The 20,504-nt window shown below is 51.9% G+C and overlaps 2 protein-coding genes across 2 annotated transcripts in view; both read right to left on the bottom strand.

The window, feature by feature from the left end:
- Nucleotides 1-20,504, bottom strand: part of LOC140468579 (calsequestrin-1-like) — a 348,864-nt gene that overhangs the window by 240,958 nt on the left and 87,402 nt on the right. The window lies entirely within an intron of this gene.
- Nucleotides 1-20,504, bottom strand: part of LOC140468574 (sodium/potassium-transporting ATPase subunit alpha-2) — a 48,624-nt gene that overhangs the window by 17,014 nt on the left and 11,106 nt on the right. Inside the window, exons 6-7 of the mRNA XM_072564666.1 lie at nt 12,141-12,250; nt 2,415-2,549 (exon numbers count right to left, since the gene is read on the bottom strand). Of these exons, the coding sequence (XP_072420767.1) occupies nt 2,415-2,549; nt 12,141-12,250 (245 nt within the window). The remainder of the gene's footprint in view (nt 1-2,414; nt 2,550-12,140; nt 12,251-20,504) is intronic.

Raw genomic sequence — 20,504 nt, 5'->3', positions numbered from 1 at the left:
AGACACTAACCCGCCGAGACACTACCCCGCCGCGACAGTACCGCACCGAGACAGTACCGCACCGAGACACTACCGCACCGAGACACTACCGCACCGAGACACTACCGCACCGAGACACTACCGCACCGAGACACTACCCCACCGAGACACTACCCCACCGAGACACTACCCCACCGAGACACTACCCCACCGAGACACTACCCCACCGAGACAGTACCGCACCGAGACACTACCCCACCGAGACAGTACTGCACCGAGACAGTACCCCACCGAAACAGTACCCCACCGAGACACTACCCCACCGAGACAGTACCGCACCGAGACACTACGCAACCGAGACACTGCCGCGCCGACACACTGCCCCGCCGACACACTGCCCCGCCGACACACTGCCCCGCCGACACACTGCCCCGCCGACACACTGCCCCACCGTGACACTGCCCCACCGTGACACTGCCCCACCGAGACACTGCCCCACCGAGACACTGCCCCACCGAGACACTGCCCCACCGAGACACTGCCCCACCGAGACACTGCCCCACCGAGACACTGCCCCACCGAGACACTACCCCACCGCGACACTACCCCACCGCGACACTACCCCACCGTGACAATACCCCACCGTGACACTACCGCACCGAGACACTACCGCACCGAGACACTAGCCCACCGAGACACTAGCCCACCGAGACACTACCGCACCGAGACACTACCGCACCGAGACACTACCCCACCGTGACAATAACCCACCGAGACACTACCGCACCGAGACAATAACCCACCGAGACACTACCCCACCGAGACAATACCCCACCGAGACACTACCGCACCGAGACACTACCGCACCGAGACACTACCCCACCGAGACAATAACCCACCGAGACACTACCGCACCGAGACAATAACCCACCGAGACACTACCCCACCGAGACAATACCCCACCGTGACACTACCGCACCGAGACACTACCGCACCGAGACACTACCCCACAGTGACACTACCCCACCGAGACACTGCCCCACCGCGACACTGCCCCACCGCGACACTGCCCCACCGCGACACTGCCCCACCGCGACACTGCCCCACCGCGACACTACCCCACCGCGACACTACCCCACCGAGACACTACCCCACCGCGACACTACCGCACCGAGACACTACCCCACCGAGACACTACCCCACCGAGACACTACCCCACCGTGACACTAGCCCACCGAGACAACAACCCACCGAGACACTACCCCACCGTGACACTAGCCCACCGTGACACTACCGCACCGAGACACTACCCCACCGAGACAACAACCCACCGAGACACTACCCCACCGGGACACTACCCCGCCGGGACACTACCGCACCGAGACACTGCCCCACCGAGACACTGCCCCACCGAGACACTGCCCCACCGAGACACTGCCCCACCGAGACACTGCCCCACCGAGACACTGCCCCACCGAGACACTACCCCACCGCGACACTACCCCACCGCGACACTACCCCACCGCGACACTACCCCACCGAGACACTACCCCACCGTGACACTACCCCACCGAGACAACAACCCACCGAGACAACAACCCACCGAGACAACAACCCACCGAGACAACAACCCACCGAGACAACAACCCACCGAGACACTACCCCACCGAGACACTACCCCACCGTGACACTACCCCACCGAGACACTACCCCACCGTGACACTACCCCACCGTGACACTGCCCCACCGAGACACTACCCCACCGTGACACTAGCCCACCGAGACACTAGCCCACCGAGACACTAGCCCACCGAGACACTACCCCACCGAGACACTACCCCACCGAGACACTACCCCACCGAGACACTGCCCCACCGAGACACTGCCCCACCGTGACACTGCCCCACCGAGACACGACCGCACCGAGACACGACCGCACCGAGACACGACCGCACCGAGACACTGCCCCACCGAGACACTACCACACCGAGACACTACCACACCGAGACACTACCCCACCGAGACACTACCCCACCGTGACACTGCCCCACCGAGACACGACCGCACCGAGACACGACCGCACCGAGACACGACCGCACCGAGACACTGCCCCACCGAGACACTGCCCCACCGAGACACTGCCCCACCGAGACACTACCCCACCGAGACACTACCCCACCGAGACACTACCCCACCGTGACACTGCCCCACCGAGACACGACCGCACCGAGACACGACCGCACCGAGACACGACCGCACCGAGACACTGCCCCACCGAGACACTGCCCCACCGAGACACTGCCCCACCGAGACACTAGCCCACCGAGACACTACCCCACCGAGACACTACCCCACCGAGACACTACCCCACCGAGACACTACCCCACCGAGACACTACCCCACCGAGACACTACCCCACCGAGACACTACCCCACCTGGTACTTGTTGGTGGAGTTGAAGGGGATTTCGGTCACTTTGGGATTCCTCTCCCTCATCTCTCTCACAGAGCCACACGACAACTCAATACACTTCAGCAGGGCTGACTCTGAGGCATCACCGGCTGTCTCTCTCTGTAACAGGGCCAGGGGCAGGTACAGGGGGGATAAACCCAGGGCAAGTTAGATCCAATTACACAGGCTGCTGGGACGGGGGGGGGGGGGCGAAGAGAGAGAGGGATGGGGGAATACAACAGGGGAGAGAGAGAGAGAGGGATGGGGGAACACAGGGGAGAGAGAGGGATGGAGAGAGGGATGGGCGAACACAGGGGAGAGAGAGAGAGAGAGAGAGAGAGAGAGAGAGGGATGGAGAGAGGGATGGGGGAACACAGGGGAGAGAGGGAGAGAGAGAGGGATGGAGAGAGGGATGGGGGAACACAGGGGAGAGAGGGAGAGAGAGGGATGGAGCGAGGGATGGGGGAACACAGGGGGAGAGATAGAGAGGGATGGAGACAGGGATGGGGAGGGTTAACAGAGAGAGATAGAGAGGGATGGAGACAGGGATGGGGGAACACAGGGGAGAGAGGGAGAGAGAGAGGGATGGAGAGAGGGATGGGGGAACACAGGGGAGAGAGGGAGAGAGAGAGAGGGATGGGGGAACACAGCGGGGGAGAGATAGAGAGGGATGGAGAGAGGGATGGGGGAACACGGGGCAAGATAGAGAGGGATGGAAAGGGGGATGGGGGATCACGGGAGAGAGGGAGAGAGAGAGGGATGGAGAGAGGGATGAGGGAACACAGCAGGAGCGAGGGAGAGAGAAAGGGATGGAGAGAGGGATGGGGTAACACAGCGGGGGAGAGATAGAGAGGGATGGGGGAACACAGGGGGAGAGATGGAGAGGGATGGAGAGGGTTAACAGAGAGAAATAGAGCGAGATAGGTGAAGGGGATGAGAGATAAGAGAGAGAGAGAGTGTGTAACAGAGAGAGACAGAGCGGGTGAGAAATACAGAGGGGGGAGAGAGAGAGAAAGAGAGAGAGAGAGAGAGAGAGACACACACACAAAGAGGACATATAGAGAGGAGAAGAGGGACAGAAACAGACAGTCAGATAAAGAGAGAGAAAAAGAGAGGCAGAGAAGAGAAGGAAAAAGAGATAGAGAGGGGAAAGAGAAGGAAAGAGAGATAGAGAGGGGAACGAGAAGGAAAGAGAGATAGAGAGGGGAACGAGAAGGAAAGAGAGATAGAGAGTGGGTAAAGAGATGGAAAGAGAGATAGAGAGTGGGTAAAGAGAAGGAAAGAGAGGGAAATAGATATCGAGAGGGGAAAGAGAGATAGAGATAGAGAGAGGGAACGAGAAGGAAAGAGAGATAGAGAGGGGGTAAAGAGAAGGAAAGAGAGATAGAGAGTGGGTAAAGAGAAGGAAAGAGAGATAGAGAGGGGGTAAAGAGAAGGAAAGAGAGATAGAGAGTGGGTAAAGAGAAGGAAAGAGAGATAGAGAGTGGGTAAAGAGAAGGAAAGAGAGGGAAATAGATATCGAGAGGGGAAAGAGATAGAGATAGAGAGAGGGAACGAGAAGGAAAGAGAGATAGAGAGGGGGTAAAGAGAAGGAAAGAGAGATAGAGAGTGGGTAAAGAGAAGGAAAGAGAGATAGAGAGGGGGTAAAGAGAAGGAAAGAGAGATAGAGAGTGGGTAAAGAGAAGGAAAGAGAGATAGAGAGTGGGTAAAGAGATGGAAAGAGAGATAGAGAGTGGGTAAAGAGAAGGAAAGAGAGATAGAGAGTGGGTAAAGAGATGGAAAGAGAGATAGAGAGTGGGTAAAGAGAAGGAAAGAGAGATAGAGAGGGGAACGAGAAGGAAAGAGAGATAGAGAGTGGGTAAAGAGATGGAAAGAGAGATAGAGAGTGGGTAAAGAGAAGGAAAGAGAGGGAAATAGATATCGAGAGGGGAAAGAGAGATAGAGATAGAGAGAGGGAACGAGAAGGAAAGAGAGATAGAGAGGGGGTAAAGAGAAGGAAAGAGAGATAGAGAGTGGGTAAAGAGAAGGAAAGAGAGATAGAGAGTGGGTAAAGAGAAGGAAAGAGAGGGAAATAGATATCGAGAGGGGAAAGAGAGATAGAGATAGAGAGAGGGAACGAGAAGGAAAGAGAGATAGAGAGGGGGTAAAGAGAAGGAAAGAGAGATAGAGAGTGGGTAAAGAGAAGGAAAGAGAGATAGAGAGGGGGTAAAGAGAAGGAAAGAGAGATAGAGAGTGGGTAAAGAGAAGGAAAGAGAGATAGAGAGTGGGTAAAGAGATGGAAAGAGAGATAGAGAGTGGGTAAAGAGAAGGAAAGAGAGATAGAGAGTGGGTAAAGAGATGGAAAGAGAGATAGAGAGTGGGTAAAGAGAAGGAAAGAGAGATAGAGGGGGAAAGAGAAGTAAAGAGAGGGAAAGAGAAGGAAAGAGAGATAGAGATAGAGAGAGGGAAAGAGAAGGAAAGAGAGATAGAGAGGGGAACGAGAAGGAAAGAGAGATAGAGGGGAACGAGAAGGAAAGAGAGATAGAGATGGGGAAAGAGAACGAGAGATAGAGAGGGGAAAGAGAAGTAAAGAGAGGGAAAGAGAAGGAAAGAGATAGAGATGGTAAAGAGATGGAAAGAGAGATAGAGGGGAACGAGAAGGAAAGAGAGATGGAAAGAGAGATAGAGATGGGGAAAGAGAAGGAAAAAGAGATAGAGAGAGTAGAGAAGGAAAGAGAGGGAAAGAGATGGAAAGAGAGATAGAGGGGGGAAAGAGAAGGAAAGCAAGATAGAGAGAGGGTGTATGATATGTGGAATGAAATAAGAAAGCAACTCTTTAGAAGCAGGAATGGCTGCATTTTTTGAAAGTGAGAATGGGCAAGGTGGGCCGAAGGGCCTTTTCTCATGGTATCGACCTCCAGGACTGTGTGAGGTAAGCCAGCACTCACTGTAAACACTGCTTACACAGCTGCTGGTTGGACCAGTATCAGGAGAAGGTGCTGACATCCTGAGGGAGGGGGAGGGTCTACAAATGGAGATTCACCCGGCAACAGGCAGCTGATTGGTCCTGACAACAGCAAGTGCACCTGCCAACATCCACCTGATTGGCTGCCAGGTTGCTGAACAGTTTGGGTCTGCGAATGGGATAGCGAGAAGCTCCGGTGGTCTCTCTGTTCTCTGCAGTAAAAGAGAACACTTTAATCCAAAAGGAGACCAGTTTATGTTTCCTTCTGCTTTCTCCTTCCATCTGTAACCCCTGCATTTCTTTATCCTGTCTGTGTGAAGGGGGAAGTTCTTGGTGGATTAAGGTTTAACTGATAGTTAGTATAATTCTCCATTGTTTGAGAGTCCATTGATTTGAGTGATCTTTCCTGTTAATGACAGGGGCCTGGTGCAGGCTTCCAGTGGTGGCTAAGTTTGGAAATTCAGGGCACTTCTTTTTTAAAGAAAACCTTTAACTTTTCTGTTGCCTTTGGGCGCAGGAGATTTAATCTCCAATGAGTCGTGACAATGCTTGAGGATTCGTCTGCAATAGATTCGAAACGCAGGCCATGGGGAAAAGGGTGCAGCCATTATAGACAGCGGGTCAAGCCGGCACTGTCCTGAAACTGGAGGCAAACGCTGTCCTGCAGGTGGCAGTTTTAAGGGAGAGACTGGGTTGATTGGTGGGTATACTGGAAGTGACATTGCCAAGCAGAGATCATGGACGCATTTACGTGGAACAAGAGAGATTGGCGAGGATGAGGGCAGGGGTGTTTCTCCCTCCTGTTGGTTCCCCCTCAAGCCCCGACCTGCCTCAGAAACCCAGTCGAGCAGCGAGGTCCTTTCGGATGTGTACGTTAGTTTGGATTGGCCATGCTAAATTACCCCATAGTGTTCAGGGATGTGTAGGTTAGGGTGGTTTGGCCATGCTAAATTACCCCATAGTGTTCAGGGATGTGTAGGTTAGGGTGGATTGGCCATGCTAAATTACCCCATAGTGTTCAGGGATGTGTACGTTAGTTTGGATTGGCCATGCTAAATTACCCCATAGTGTTCAGGGATGTGTAGGTTAGGGTGGATTGGCCATGCTAAATTACCCATAGTGTTCAGGGATGTGTAGGTTAGGGTGGATTGGCCATGCTAAATTACCCCATAGTGCCCAGGGATGTGTAGGTTAGGGTGGATTGACCATGCTAAATTACCCATAGTGTTCAGGGATGTGTAGGTTAGGGTGGATTGGCCATGCTAAATTACCCCATAGTGCTCAGGGATGTGTAGGTTAGGGTGGATTGGTCATGCTAAATTACCCCATAGGGCTCAGGGATGTGTAGGTTAGGGTGGATTGGCCATGCTAAATTACCCATAGTGTTCAGGGATGTACAGGTTAGGGTGAATTGGCCATGCTAAATTATCCATAGTGTTCAGGGATGTGTAGGTTAGGGTGGATTGGCCATGCTAAATTACTCCATAGTGTTCAGGGATGTGTACGTTAGTTTGGATTGGCCATGCTAAATTACCCATAGTGTTCAGGGATGTGTAGGTTAGGGTGGATTGGTCATGCTAAATTACCCCATAGGGCTCAGGGATGTGCAGGTTAGGGTGGATTGGCCATGCTAAATTACCCCATAATGTTCAGGGATGTGTAGGTTAGGGTGGATTGGCCATGCTAAATTACAAATAGTGCCCAGTGATGTGTAGGTTAGGGTGGATTGACCATGCTAAATTACCCATAGTGTTCAGGGATGTACAGGTTAGGGTGAATTGGCCATGCTAAATTACCCATAGTGTTCAGGGATGTGTAGGTTAGGGTGGATTAGCCATGCTAAATTACCCATAGTGCCCAGGGATGAGTAGGTTAGGGTGGATTGGTCATGCTAAATTACCCATAGTGTTCAGGGATGTGTAGGTTAGGGTGGATTGGTCATGCTAAATTACCCATAGTGTTCAGGGATGTGTAGGTTAGGGTGGATTGGTCATGCTAAATTACCCATAGTGTTCAGGGATGTGTAGGTTAGGGTGGATTGGCCATGCTAAATTACAAATAGTGCCCAGTGATGTGTAGGTTAGGGTGGATTGACCATGCTAAATTACCCATAGTGTTCAGGGATGTACAGGTTAGGGTGAATTGGCCATGCTAAATTACCCATAGTGTTCAGGGATGTGTAGGTTAGGGTGGATTAGCCATGCTAAATTACCCATAGTGCCCAGGGATGAGTAGGTTAGGGTGGATTGGTCATGCTAAATTACCCATAGTGTTCAGGGATGTGTAGGTTAGGGTGAATTGACCATGCTAAATTACCCATAGTGCTCAGGGATGTGTAGGTTAGGGTGGATTGGCCATGCTAAATTACCCATCGTGCCCAGGGATGTGCAGGTTAGGGTGGATTGGCCATGCTAAATTACCCATAGTGTTCAGGGATGTGCAGGTTAGGGTGGATTGGCCATGCTAAATTACCCCATAGTGTTCAGGGATGTGCAGGTTAGGGTGGATTGGCCATGCTAAATTACCCATAGTGCTCAGGGATGTGCAGTTTAGGGTGGATTGGCCGTGCTAAATTACCCATAGTGCCCAGGGATGTGTAGGTTAGGGTGGATTGACCGTGCTAAATTACCCATAGTGCCCAGGGATGTGCAGGTTAGGGTGGATTGGTCATGCTAAATTACCCCATAGTGCCCAGGGATGTGCAGGTTAGGGTAGATTGGCTATGCTAAATTACCCCATAGTGCTCAGGGATGTGTAGGTTAGGGTGGATTGACCATGCTAAATTACCCATAGTGTTCAGGGATGTGTAGGTTAGGGTGGATTGGCCATGATAAATTACCCATAGTGTTCAGGGATGTGTAGGTTAGGGTGGATTGGCCATGCTAAATTACCCATAGTGTTCAGGGATGTGTACGTTAGTTTGGATTGGCCATGCTAAATTACCCATAGTGTTCAGGGATGTGCAGGTTAGGGTGGATTGGCCATGTTAAATTACCCCATAGTGCTCAGGGATGTGTAGGTTAGGGTGGATTGACCATGCTAAATTACCCATAGTGTTCAGGGATGTGTAGGTTAGGGTGGATTGACCATGCTAAATTACCCATAGTGTTCAGGGATGTGTAGGTTAGGGTGGATTGGCCATGATAAATTACCCATAGTGTTCAGGGATGTGTAGGTTAGGGTGGATTGGTCCTGCTAAATTACCCCATAGTGCTCAGGGATGTGTAGGTTAGGGTGGATTGACCATGCTAAATTACCCCATAGTGTTCAGGGATGTGTACGTTAGTTATGGATTGGCCATGCTAAATTACCCATAGTGTTCAGGGATGTGCAGGTTAGGGTGGATTGGCCATGCGAAATTACCCGTAGTGCTCAGGGATGTGCAGGTTAGGGTGGATTGGCCATGCTAAATTACCCCATAGTGCCCAGGGTTGTGTAGGTTAGGGTGGATTGACCATGCTAAATTACCCATAGTGTTCAGGGATGTACAGGTTAGGGTGAATTGGCCATGCTAAATTACCCATAGTGTTCAGGGATGTGTAGGTTAGGGTGGATTAGCCATGCTAAATTACCCATAGTGCCCAGGGATGTGTAGGTTAGGGTGGATTGGCCATGTTAAATTACCCCATAGTGTTCAGGGATGTGTACGTTAGGGTGGATTGGCCATGCTAAATTACCCATAGTGCTCAGGGATGTGCAGATTAGGGTGGATTAGCCATGCTAAATTACCCATAGTGCTCAGGGATGTGTAGGTTAGGGTGGATTGGCCATGCTAAATTACCCATAGTGTTCAGGGATGTGTAGGTTAGGGTGGATTGGTCATGCTAAATTACCCATAGTGTTCAGGGATGTATAGGTTAGGGTGGATTGGCCATGCTAAATTACCCCATAGTGCTCAGGGATGTGTAGGTTAGGGTGGATTGGCCATGCTAAATTACCCCATAGTGCTCAGGGATGTGTCGGTTAGGGTGGATTGGCCATGCTAAGTTACCCATAGTGCTCGGGGATGTGCAGGTTAGGGTGGATTGGCCATGCTAAATTACCCATAGTGCCCAGGGATGTGTAGGTTAGGGTGGATTGACCATGCTAAATTACCCATAGTGTTCAGGGATGTACAGGTTAGGGTGAATTGGCCATGCTAAATTACCCATAGTGCTCAGGGATGTGCAGGTTAGGGTGGATTGGCCGTTCTAAATTACCCATAGTGCCCAGGGATGTGTAGGTTAGGGTGAATTGGCCATGCTAAATTACCCCATAGTGTTCAGGGATGTGCAGGTTAAGGTGGATTGGCCATGCTAAATTACCCCATAGTGTTCAGGGATGTGTAGGTTAAGGTGGATTGGCCATGCTAAATTACCCATAGTGCCCAGGGATGTGTAGGTTAGGGTGGATTGGCCATGCTAAATTACCCCATAGTGCTCATGGATGTGTAGGTTAGGGTGGATTGGCCATGCTAAATTACCCCATAGTGTTCAGGGATGTGTAGGTTAGGGTGGATTGGCCATGCTAAATTACCCCATAATGTTCAGGGATGTGCAGGTTAGGGTGGATTGGCCATGCTAAATTACCCCATAGTGCTCAGGGATGTGTAGGTTAGGGTGGATTGGCCATGTGAAATTACCCCATAGTGTTCAGGGATGTGTAGGTTAGGGTGGATTGGCCATGCTAAATTACCCATAGTGTTCAGGGATGTGCAGGTTAGGGTGGATTGGTCATGCTAAATTACCCCATAGTGCTCAGGGATGTGTAGGTTAGGGTGGATTGGCCATGCTAAATTACCCCATAGTGCTCAGGGATGTGTAGGTTAGGGTGGATTGGCCATGCTATATTACCCATAGTGTTCAGGGATGTGTAGGTTAGGGTGGATTGGCCATGCTAAATTACCCCATAGTGTTCAGGGATGTGTAGGTTAGGGTGGATTGACCATGATAAATTACCCATCGTGTTCGGTGCATTCGTCAGAGGGAGATGGGTCTGGGTGGGTTACTCTGCGGAGGCTCAGTGTGGACTGGTTTGTCCTGAAGGGCCTGTCTCCACACTGTAGGGAATCGAATCTAATCTAAACGTGCAGTTTGAGTCGGTACCCAGCGAGGGAAATGCGAGGTTGTCATCTGTCCCAAGCAGGAGAGAGTGAGCAGTGTCGATGCGCGAGTTCAGAGTGGAGAGGGTGTTGCTGGGAAAAAAATCACAGGCAGCATCCAAGGAGCAGGGGAGTCGACATTGCGGGCATCGGTTCTCCATCAGGGAACGTGTCAAGAGGATCTCAAAGCAGGGCTGTACCTCTGAGGTTGTGTAAGACTCTGGTCAGACCACTTTTGGAGTACTGTGTGCAGTTTGGTGCTCTGCGAGTTTGGGATTGTTTCCCCTGTGACGTGAGTTTGTCTGTCTGTCAGGAGCAGTTAGCCTTGTTCGATACAGAAGCCTGGTCAGTGCTGTCTGTCAGCCCGGTCGGCATGATGGGTAATTGGTCAGTCAGTGTAAAACCCCTTAACTCTTGTTGGGTCTCCAGGAAGGGCAGGGATTCATCTTCTGTTCACTACCACAGTAAGGAATAACCGGGTGTGTTCCAGAGACAGAGGGAGGAAGCGAGAGAGACAGAGAGAGAGAGAGAGAGAGAGAGACAGAAAGGGGCACAGAGAGAGAGAGAGAGAGAGAGAGAAAGAGACATGAAGAGAGAAAGGCAGGGTGTGAGATGGAGAAAGGGAGATGCAGAGTTAAAATCATGAGGGACATGGATAGGGTAAATAGACAAAGTCTTTTCCCTGGGGTGGGGGAGTCCAGAACTAGAGGGGCATAGGTTTAGGGTGAGAGGGCAAAGATATAAAAGGAACCTAAGGGGCAACTGTTTCACCCAGAGGGTGGTACGTGTATGGAATGAGCTGCCAGAGGATGTGGTGGGGGCTGGTACAATTACAGCATTTAAGAGGCATCTGGATGGGGATATGAATAGGAAGGGTTTGGGGGGATATGGGCCGGGTGCTGGCAGGTGGGACTAGATTGGGTTGGGATATCTGGGTCAGCATGGACGGGTTGGGCCGAAGGGTCTGTTTCCGTGCTGGACATCTCTCGGACTGTGTGCACTCTCTGTACACTCACTCACTCGCTCTCTCTGTCTCTCTCCTTCGCACTCCCCCTCTCGCTCTCAGGACTGACGGCCCCCTTCACCCTCTGACACCAGTGACCCCTGACCCCACAACCCCCTTGACGTTGAGATGGACTGGAATGTAAGTGAAGATGTGCCACTGGGTGGGGTGGGGTGGGGTGGGGTGGGGTGGGGGGGCAGTGAGCCTGGCAGTGCCAGATGCCAAGAGGAGGGGGAAGTTGGGTGGAGTGTGCCCTGTGTTGTGGGTGCCCAGTTCCCAAGGTGCGGGCTGGGGGCGGGGGGGGGAGTGACCTGGTATCACCGCTCTGAAAGCCTGTCTCGGGCACGGTCACGGGTTGGTGTGTGCCCGCGGGGGGGTGGGGGGCGGGGGGGTGTTGGGGTGAATGGGGCAGTGCCAGTCAATGTGTTACGCTGAGGTCGCACTGAGGTCACGATCACACACCGATGGATGTAAAATGGAGCCCATCCCCACGTGACAGAGGTAGGCTCTCATCTCGCTGTTCCCCCACTCGGGGTGGGGAGAGAGAGAGAGAGAGAGAAAAACGGGGAGAGAGGGAGTGAGACAAACAGGGACAGAGAGAGAGATAGAGGGGGAAAGAGAGAGACAGAGAGAGAGAAAGGGAGACGGAGCTCTCTGTGCTGCTGGATGCACAGTGGGTCCTACCTTAGAGATGGAGATATTTTCCTGTCCGGGTCGGAACACAGCCCTGTTACAGAGAGCAGCAATCCTGGAGAGAGCAGCCCAGGTTGGGGAAGTCTTATCGAAGGCCGTGCCTGAGAGAGAGAGAGAGAGAGAGAGACAGAGATACACCTTACAGACAGACACAGAACTGAGTGTCTACTCACAGGTTCTCAACTGACTGCACTCACACGGAGATCCCATCTATCATCCACACCATTAAGAGATACCTAGTGCAGACAGCTTATCAACATTTCCTGTGATCCACACCCAAATGGTGTCTAACTGAGGGCTACGCAAACCTGAACAGCTCATGGTCCACCAAGTGTGGTCTAATTGAGGGATGCAGAGACCAGAACTGTACACGGTGCTCCAAGTATGGTCTAACTGAGGGATACAGAGACCAGAACTGTGCACGGTGCTCCAAGTGTGGTCTAACTGAGGGATACGGAGACCAGAACTGTGCACGGTGCTCCAAGTGTGGTCGAACTGAGGGATACGGAGACCAGAACTGTGCACGGTGCTCCAAGTGTGGTCTAACTGAGGGATACGGAGACCAGAACTGTGCACGGTGCTCCAAGTGTGGTCGAACTGAGGGATACGGAGACCAGAACTGTGCACGGTGCTCCAAGTGTGGTCGAACTGAGGGATACGGAGACCAGAACTGTGCACGGTGCTCCAAGTGTGGTCTAACTGAGGGATACGGAGACCAGAACAGTGCACGGTGCTCCAAGTGTGGTCTAACTGAGGGATACAGAGACCAGAACTGTGCACGGTGCTCCAAGTGTGGTCTAACTGAGGGATACGAAGACCAGAACTGTACACGGTGCTCCAAGTGTGGTCTAACTGAGGGATACAGAGACCAGAACTGTGCACGGTGCTCCAAGTGTGGTCTAACTGAGGGATACGGAGACCAGAACTGTGCACGGTGCTCCAAGTGTGGTCTAACTGAGGGATACGGGGACCAGAACAGTGTACGGTTCTCCAAGTGTGGTCTAACTGAGGGATACAGAGACCAGAACTGTGCACGGTGCTCCAAGTGTGGTCTAACTGTGGGATACGGGGACCAGAACTGTGCACGGTGCTCCAAGTGTGGTCTAACTGAGGGATACGGAGACCAGAACTGTACACGGTGCTCCAAGTGTGGTCTAACTGAGGGATACGGAGACCAGAACTGTGCACGGTGCTCCAAGGGTGGTCTAACTGAGGGATACGGAGACCAGAACTGTACACGGTGCTCCAAGTGTGTTCTAACTGAGGGATACGGAGACCAGAACTGTACACGGTGCTCCAAGTGTGGTCTAACTGAGGGATACGGAGACCAGAACTGTGCACGGTGCTCCAAGTGTGGTCTAACTGAGGGATACGGAGACCAGAACTGTGCACGGTGCTCCAAGTGTGGTCTAACTGAGGGATACGGAGACCAGAACTGTACACGGTGCTCCAAGTGTGGTCTAACTGAGGGATACAGAGACCAGAACTGTACACGGTGCTCCAAGTGTGGTCTAACTGAGGGATACAGAGACCAGAACTGTGCACGGTGCTCCAAGTGTGGTCTAACTGAGGGATACGGGGACCAGAACTGTGTACGGTGCTCCAAGTGTGGTCTAACTGAGGGATACAGAGACCAGAACTGTGCACGGTGCTCCAAGTGTGGTCAAACTGTGGGATACGGGGACCAGAACTGTGCACGGTGCTCCAAGTGTGGTCTAACTGAGGGATACGGAGACCAGAACTGTACACGGTGCTCCAAGTGTGGTCTAACTGAGGGATACGGAGACCAGAACTGTGCACGGTGCTCCAAGTGTGGTCTAACTGAGGGATACAGAGACCAGAACTGTACACGGTGCTCCAAGTGTGGTCTAACTGAGGGATACAGAGACCAGAACTGTGCACGGTGCTCCAAGTGTGGTCTAACTGAGGGATGCGGAGACCAGAACTGTGCACGGTGCTCCAAGTGTGGTCTAACTGAGGGATACGGAGACCAGAACTGTGCACGGTGCTCCAAGTGTGGTCTAACTGAGGGATACAGAGACCAGAACTGTACACGGTGCTCCAAGTGTGGTCTAACTGAGGGATACAGAGACCAGAACTGTGCACGGTGCTCCTATTGTGGTCTAACTGAGGGATACGGAGACCAGAACTGTACACGGTGCTCCAAGTGTGGTCTAACTGAGGGATACAGAGACCAGAACTGTGCACGGTGCTCCAAGTGTGGTCTAACTGAGGGATACAGAGACCAGAACTGTGCACGGTGCTCCAAGTGTGGTCTAACTGAGGGATACAGAGACCAGAACTGTACACGGTGCTCCAAGTGTGGTCTAACTGAGGGATACGGAGACCAGAACTGTGCACGGTGCTCCGAGTGTGGTCTAACTGAGGGATACGGAGACCAGAACTGTGCACGGTGCTCCAAGTTGTGTCTAACTGAGGGATACAGAGACCAGAACTGTGCACGGTGCTCCAAGTGTGGTCTAAATGAGGGATACAGAGACCAGAACTGTACACGGTGCTCCAAGTGTGGTCTAACTGAGGGATACAGGGACCGGAACTGTACACGGTGCTCCAAGTGTGGTCTAACTGAGGGATACAGAGACCAGAACTGTACACGGTGCTCCAAGTGTGGTCTAACTGAGGGATACGGAGACCAGAACTGTACACGGTGCTCCGAGTGTGGTCTAACTGAGGGATACGGAGACCAGAACTGTACACGGTGCTCCGAGTGTGGTCTAACTGAGGGATACGGAGACCAGAACTGTACACGGTGCTCCAAGTGTGGTCTAACTGAGGGATACAGAGACCAGAACTGTACACGGTGCTCCAAGTGTGGTCTAACTGAGGGATACGGGGACCAGAACTGTGTACGGTGCTCCAAGTGTGGTCTAACTGAGGGATACAGAGACCAGAACTGTGCACGGTGCTCCAAGTGTGGTCAAACTGTGGGATACGGGGACCAGAACTGTGCACGGTGCTCCAAGTGTGGTCTAACTGAGGGATACGGAGACCAGAACTGTACACGGTGCTCCAAGTGTGGTCTAACTGAGGGATACGGAGACCAGAACTGTACACGGTGCTCCAAGGGTGGTCTAACTGAGGGATACGGAGACCAGAACTGTACACGGTGCTCCAAGTGTGGTCTAACTGAGGGATACAGAGACCAGAACTGTGCACGGTGCTCCAAGTGTGGTCTAACTGAGGGATACAGGGACCAGAACTGTACACGGTGCTCCAAGTGTGGTCTAACTGAGGGATACAGAGACCAGAACTGTGCACGGGGCTCCAAGTGTGGTCTAACAGAGGGATACAGAGACCAGAACTGTGCACGGTGCTCCAAGTGTGGTCTAACTGAGGGATACAGGGACCAGAACTGTACACGGTGCTCCAAGTGTGGTCTAACTGAGGGATACGGAGACCAGAACTGTGCACGGTGCTCCAAGTGTGGTCTAACTGAGGGATACAGAGACCAGAACTGTACACGGTGCTCCAAGTGTGGTCTAACTGAGGGATACAGAGACCAGAACTGTACACGGTGCTCCAAGTGTGGTCTAACTGAGGGATACAGAGACCAGAACTGTGCACGGGGCTCCAAGTGTGGTCTAACAGAGGGATACAGAGACCAGAACTGTGCACGGTGCTCCAAGTGTGGTCTAACTGAGGGATACAGGGACCAGAACTGTACACGGTGCTCCAAGTGTGGTCTAACTGAGGGATACGGAGACCAGAACTGTGCACGGTGCTCCAAGTGTGGTCTAACTGAGGGATACAGAGACCAGAACTGTACACGGTGCTCCAAGTGTGGTCTAACTGAGGGATACAGAGACCAGAACTGTACACGGTGCTCCAAGTGTGGTCTAACTGAGGGATACAGAGACCAGAACTGTGCACGGTGCTCCTATTGTGGTCTAACTGAGGGATACGGAGACCAGAACTGTACACGGTGCTCCAAGTGTGGTCTAACTGAGGGATACAGAGACCAGAACTGTGCACGGTGCTCCAAGTGTGGTCTAACTGAGGGATACGGAGACCAGAACTGTGCACGGTGCTCCAAGTGTGGTCTAACTGAGGGATACAGAGACCAGAACTGTACACGGTGCTCCGAGTGTGGTCTAACTGAGGGATACGGAGACCAGAACTGTGCACGGTGCTCCGAGTGTGGTCTAACTGAGGGATACGGAGACCAGAACTGTGCACGGTGCTCCGAGTGTGGTCTAACTGAGGGATACGGAGACCAGAACTGTACACGGTGCTCCAAGTTGTGTCTAACTGAGGGATACAGAGACCAGAACTGTGCACGGTGCCCCAAGTGTGGTCTAACTGAGGGATACGGAGACCAGAACTGTACACGGTGCTCCAAGTGTGGTCTAACTGAGGGATACAGAGACCAGAACTGTGCACGGTGCTCCAAGTGTGGTCTAAATGAGGGATACAGAGACCAGAACTGTGCACGGTGCTCCAAGTGTGGTCTAAATGAGGGATACAGAGACCAGAACTGTACACGGTGCTCCAAGTGTGGTCTAACTGAGGGATACAGGGACCGGAACAGTACACGGTGCTCCAAGTGTGGTCTAACTGAGGGATACAGAGACCAGAACTGTACACGGTGCTCCGAGTGTGGTCTAACTGAGGGATACGGAGACCAGAACTGTACACGGTGCTCCGAGTGTGGTCTAACTGAGGGATACAGGGACCAGAACTGTGCACGGTGCTCCGAGTGTGGTCTAACTGAGGGATACGGAGACCAGAACTGTGTACGGTGCTCCGAGTGTGGTCTAACTGAGGGATACAGGGACCAGAACTGTGCACGGTGCTCCGAGTGTGGTCTTACTGAGGGATATAGAGACCAGAACTGTGCACGGTGCTCCAAGTGTGGTCTAACTGAGGGATACAGAGACCAGAACTGCACGGTGCTCCAAGTGCGGTCTAACTGAGGGATACAGGGACCAGAACTGTGCACGGTGCTCCGAGTGTGGTCTAACTGAGGGATACGGAGACCAGAACTGTACACGGTGCTCCAAGTGTGGTCTAACTGAGGGATACGGAGACCAGAACTGTGCACGGTGCTCCGAGTGTGGTCTAACTGAGGGATACAGGGACCAGAACTGTGCACGGTGCTCCGAGTGTGGTCTAACTGAGGGATACGGAGACCAGAACTGTGTACGGTGCTCCGAGTGTGGTCTAACTGAGGGATACAGGGACCAGAACTGTGCACGGTGCTCCGAGTGTGGTCTTACTGAGGGATATAGAGACCAGAACTGTGCACGGTGCTCCAAGTGTGGTCTAACTGAGGGATACAGAGACCAGAACTGCACGGTGCTCCAAGTGCGGTCTAACTGAGGGATACAGGGACCAGAACTGTGCACGGTGCTCCGAGTGTGGTCTAACTGAGGGATACGGAGACCAGAACTGTGCACGGTGCCTCAAGTGTGGTCTAACTGAGGGATACGGAGACCAGAACTGTGCACGGTGCTCCAAGTGTGGTCTAACTGAGGGATAGGGGGACCAGAACTGTGCACGGTGGTCCAAGTGTGGTCTAACTGAGGGATACGGAGACCAGAACTGTACACGGTGCTCCGAGTATGGTCTAACTGAGGGATACGGAGACCAGAACTGTACACGGTGCTCCAAGTGTGGTCTAACTGAGGGATACGGAGACCAGAACTGTGCACGGTGCTCCATGTGTGTGGTCTCACCACTCTCTTTTTACATGTTCACCTTCCTGTATGAACAAATACTCTCCCATGCGTGTACACTTGTTGTGAACCGTGCACATGTTTGGACACACATTCTCTCGCGTGCACCTAATATCTCATTCCTGTCTGCACGTTCTCATGCATCCTGTCACAAAGTTGTGTCAAGTATTCACGAATCAGAGGGTATCGCGTTAGAATTTGTCGGTAATGATGATATTGGAGAAAAATGCGTGGTCCCTTCGAGAGATAAAGTGCTTTTCAAAGCTCGGAGATGTAAAATAAGCTGTGGATGTTACAGGCAGTTCTAAAATGGATTCAAGTCACGCCTGGCTTGGTGAGTGGCTACCTTTGGTCTGTTTTGGCCAGTGGTTTGAAACTTAGCCGATTAATTTTACCCAGGTGCTGGATGCTAAAGATCAATTGAATTTAAATCTGTTGACATTGACAGGAATTACAGGAATTTGATGTGTCATCGCGTGTACATAAAAAGCAGGTTTGGAAAATTTTGGGTAGAGCCAACTGGAGAGAGAGCAGACCTGTCGTCAGAGAGATAAATTCCGGGCTCTCACGAGAAATCTCCCCACTCTCTCAAAAAGCACCATCTATCTATAAGACGCACCACGGCACTTTCGATAATCTTCCAGACGATAGAAATTACGGGGAAAATGTCGGAGAAGGCAGTCCGGACAGACTAAGACAACAGGAGAAGACACAGGACTTGCCGGAGGATCCATTCTGTGTGAACTTTGAGAGACTAAAGTTTTAATTTCTTGTTGACTTATTACTGGGAGTTATCTGAGTGAGACCCTGTGTTATTGAAACAGCATAACAATAGAAGTTCGTTCAGTTAGGGGCAAGATAATAGTTAAGGAGGAATTGTCCCATTTGTTCATAGTTTGTTGACTGTTACGGTTAAATAAATAAATTGTTCCTGATAAAGTGAGTTTCAGGGATTCCATTTCATTTAACCGCCCTTTCATAACAGATTGGAGGGTTCGTGAGAGCTAGATTATCGGCCTTCTTTATCAGATTACGAGCTGAGGAGCTCCTCTCAGAGAGGTTTGCTTTAGTCATCAGAGGGGGGTAGACCTCTGCTCTGGAACAATACAGACACACAGACACAGACACACAGACACACAGACACACACACACAGACACACACACACACAAAGACACCTACACAGACACACAGACACACACACACAGACACAAAGACACACACATACAGACACAGACACACACACACAGACACAGAGAGACAGACACACACAGCACACACACATACACAAAGACACACGCACACCTACACAGGCACAAAGACACACACACAGACACACACACACACACACACACACAAAGACACACACACACACAGACACAGACACACACAGACACAGACACAGAGAGACAGACACAGAGAGACAGACACAGAGAGACAGACACACACACAGACACAAAGACACACACACAGACACACACACACAGACACAAAGACACACACACACAGACACAGACACAGAGAGACAGACACACATACACAGACACAAAGACACACAGACACACACACCGACACAGACACAAAGACACACACAGGCACAAAGACACACACAGACACAAAGACACACACAGACACAAAGACACAAAGACACACACAGACACAGACACACATATACACACAGACACACACACAAGCCTCTTTTCCACACTCCCTCCCTCTCACACATCCCCTCCATCACATTCACCCTCACATACTCCCTTCCTCACACACTCAGAATCCTCCCTCACACAGTCTCTCCATCACATGCTTGCTCCTTCACACACACCCTCCCCCCCCACACACAAACACACATCCATTCCCTCATATATCCTGTTCCTCACACACACTCACACTGCCACACTGTCACACACACACACTCACTTTCTCACACTCACTCACTCTGACATACACACTCCCATTCCCTCTCTCTCTCACACTCACATTCCCTCTCTCACACACACTCACTCTCTCTCACTCCCTCTCACACACACACACACTCACTTTCTCACACTCACTCACTCTGACATACACACTCCCACTCCCTCTCTCTCTCACACTCACATTCCCTCTCTCACACACACTCACTCTCCCTCTCACACATACACACTCCCTCACACACACACACTCCCTCTCTCACACATACTAAGTCTCTCTCTCTCACTCACACTCACTCCTTCTCTCACACACATACATTCACTCTCTCTCTCACTCACACACACACACTCAGTTTCTCACACACACACAAACATTCCCTCTCTCACACACACACACTCACTCCCTCTCTCTCTCATACACACTCACTCACTCTCACTCACACACTCAATCCCTCTCAACACACTCCCTCTCACACACACACACTCCCTCTCACACACACACACTCAATCCCTCTCACACACACACTCCCTCTCACACACACACTCCCTCTCACACACACACTCCCTCTCACACACACACTCCCTCTCACACACACACTCCCTCTCACACACACACACACACACTCCCTCTCTCACACACACTCCCTCTCTCACACATACTAAGTCTCTCTCTCTCTCTCACTCACACACACTCCTTCTCTCACACACATACATTCACTCTCTCTCTCGCTCTCTCTCTTACACACAC

Source organism: Chiloscyllium punctatum, chromosome 47, assembly GCF_047496795.1.
Source record: "Chiloscyllium punctatum isolate Juve2018m chromosome 47, sChiPun1.3, whole genome shotgun sequence".
Classification (NCBI taxonomy): domain Eukaryota; kingdom Metazoa; phylum Chordata; class Chondrichthyes; order Orectolobiformes; family Hemiscylliidae; genus Chiloscyllium; species Chiloscyllium punctatum.
This window is presented reverse-complemented; position numbering and strand designations above follow the sequence as displayed.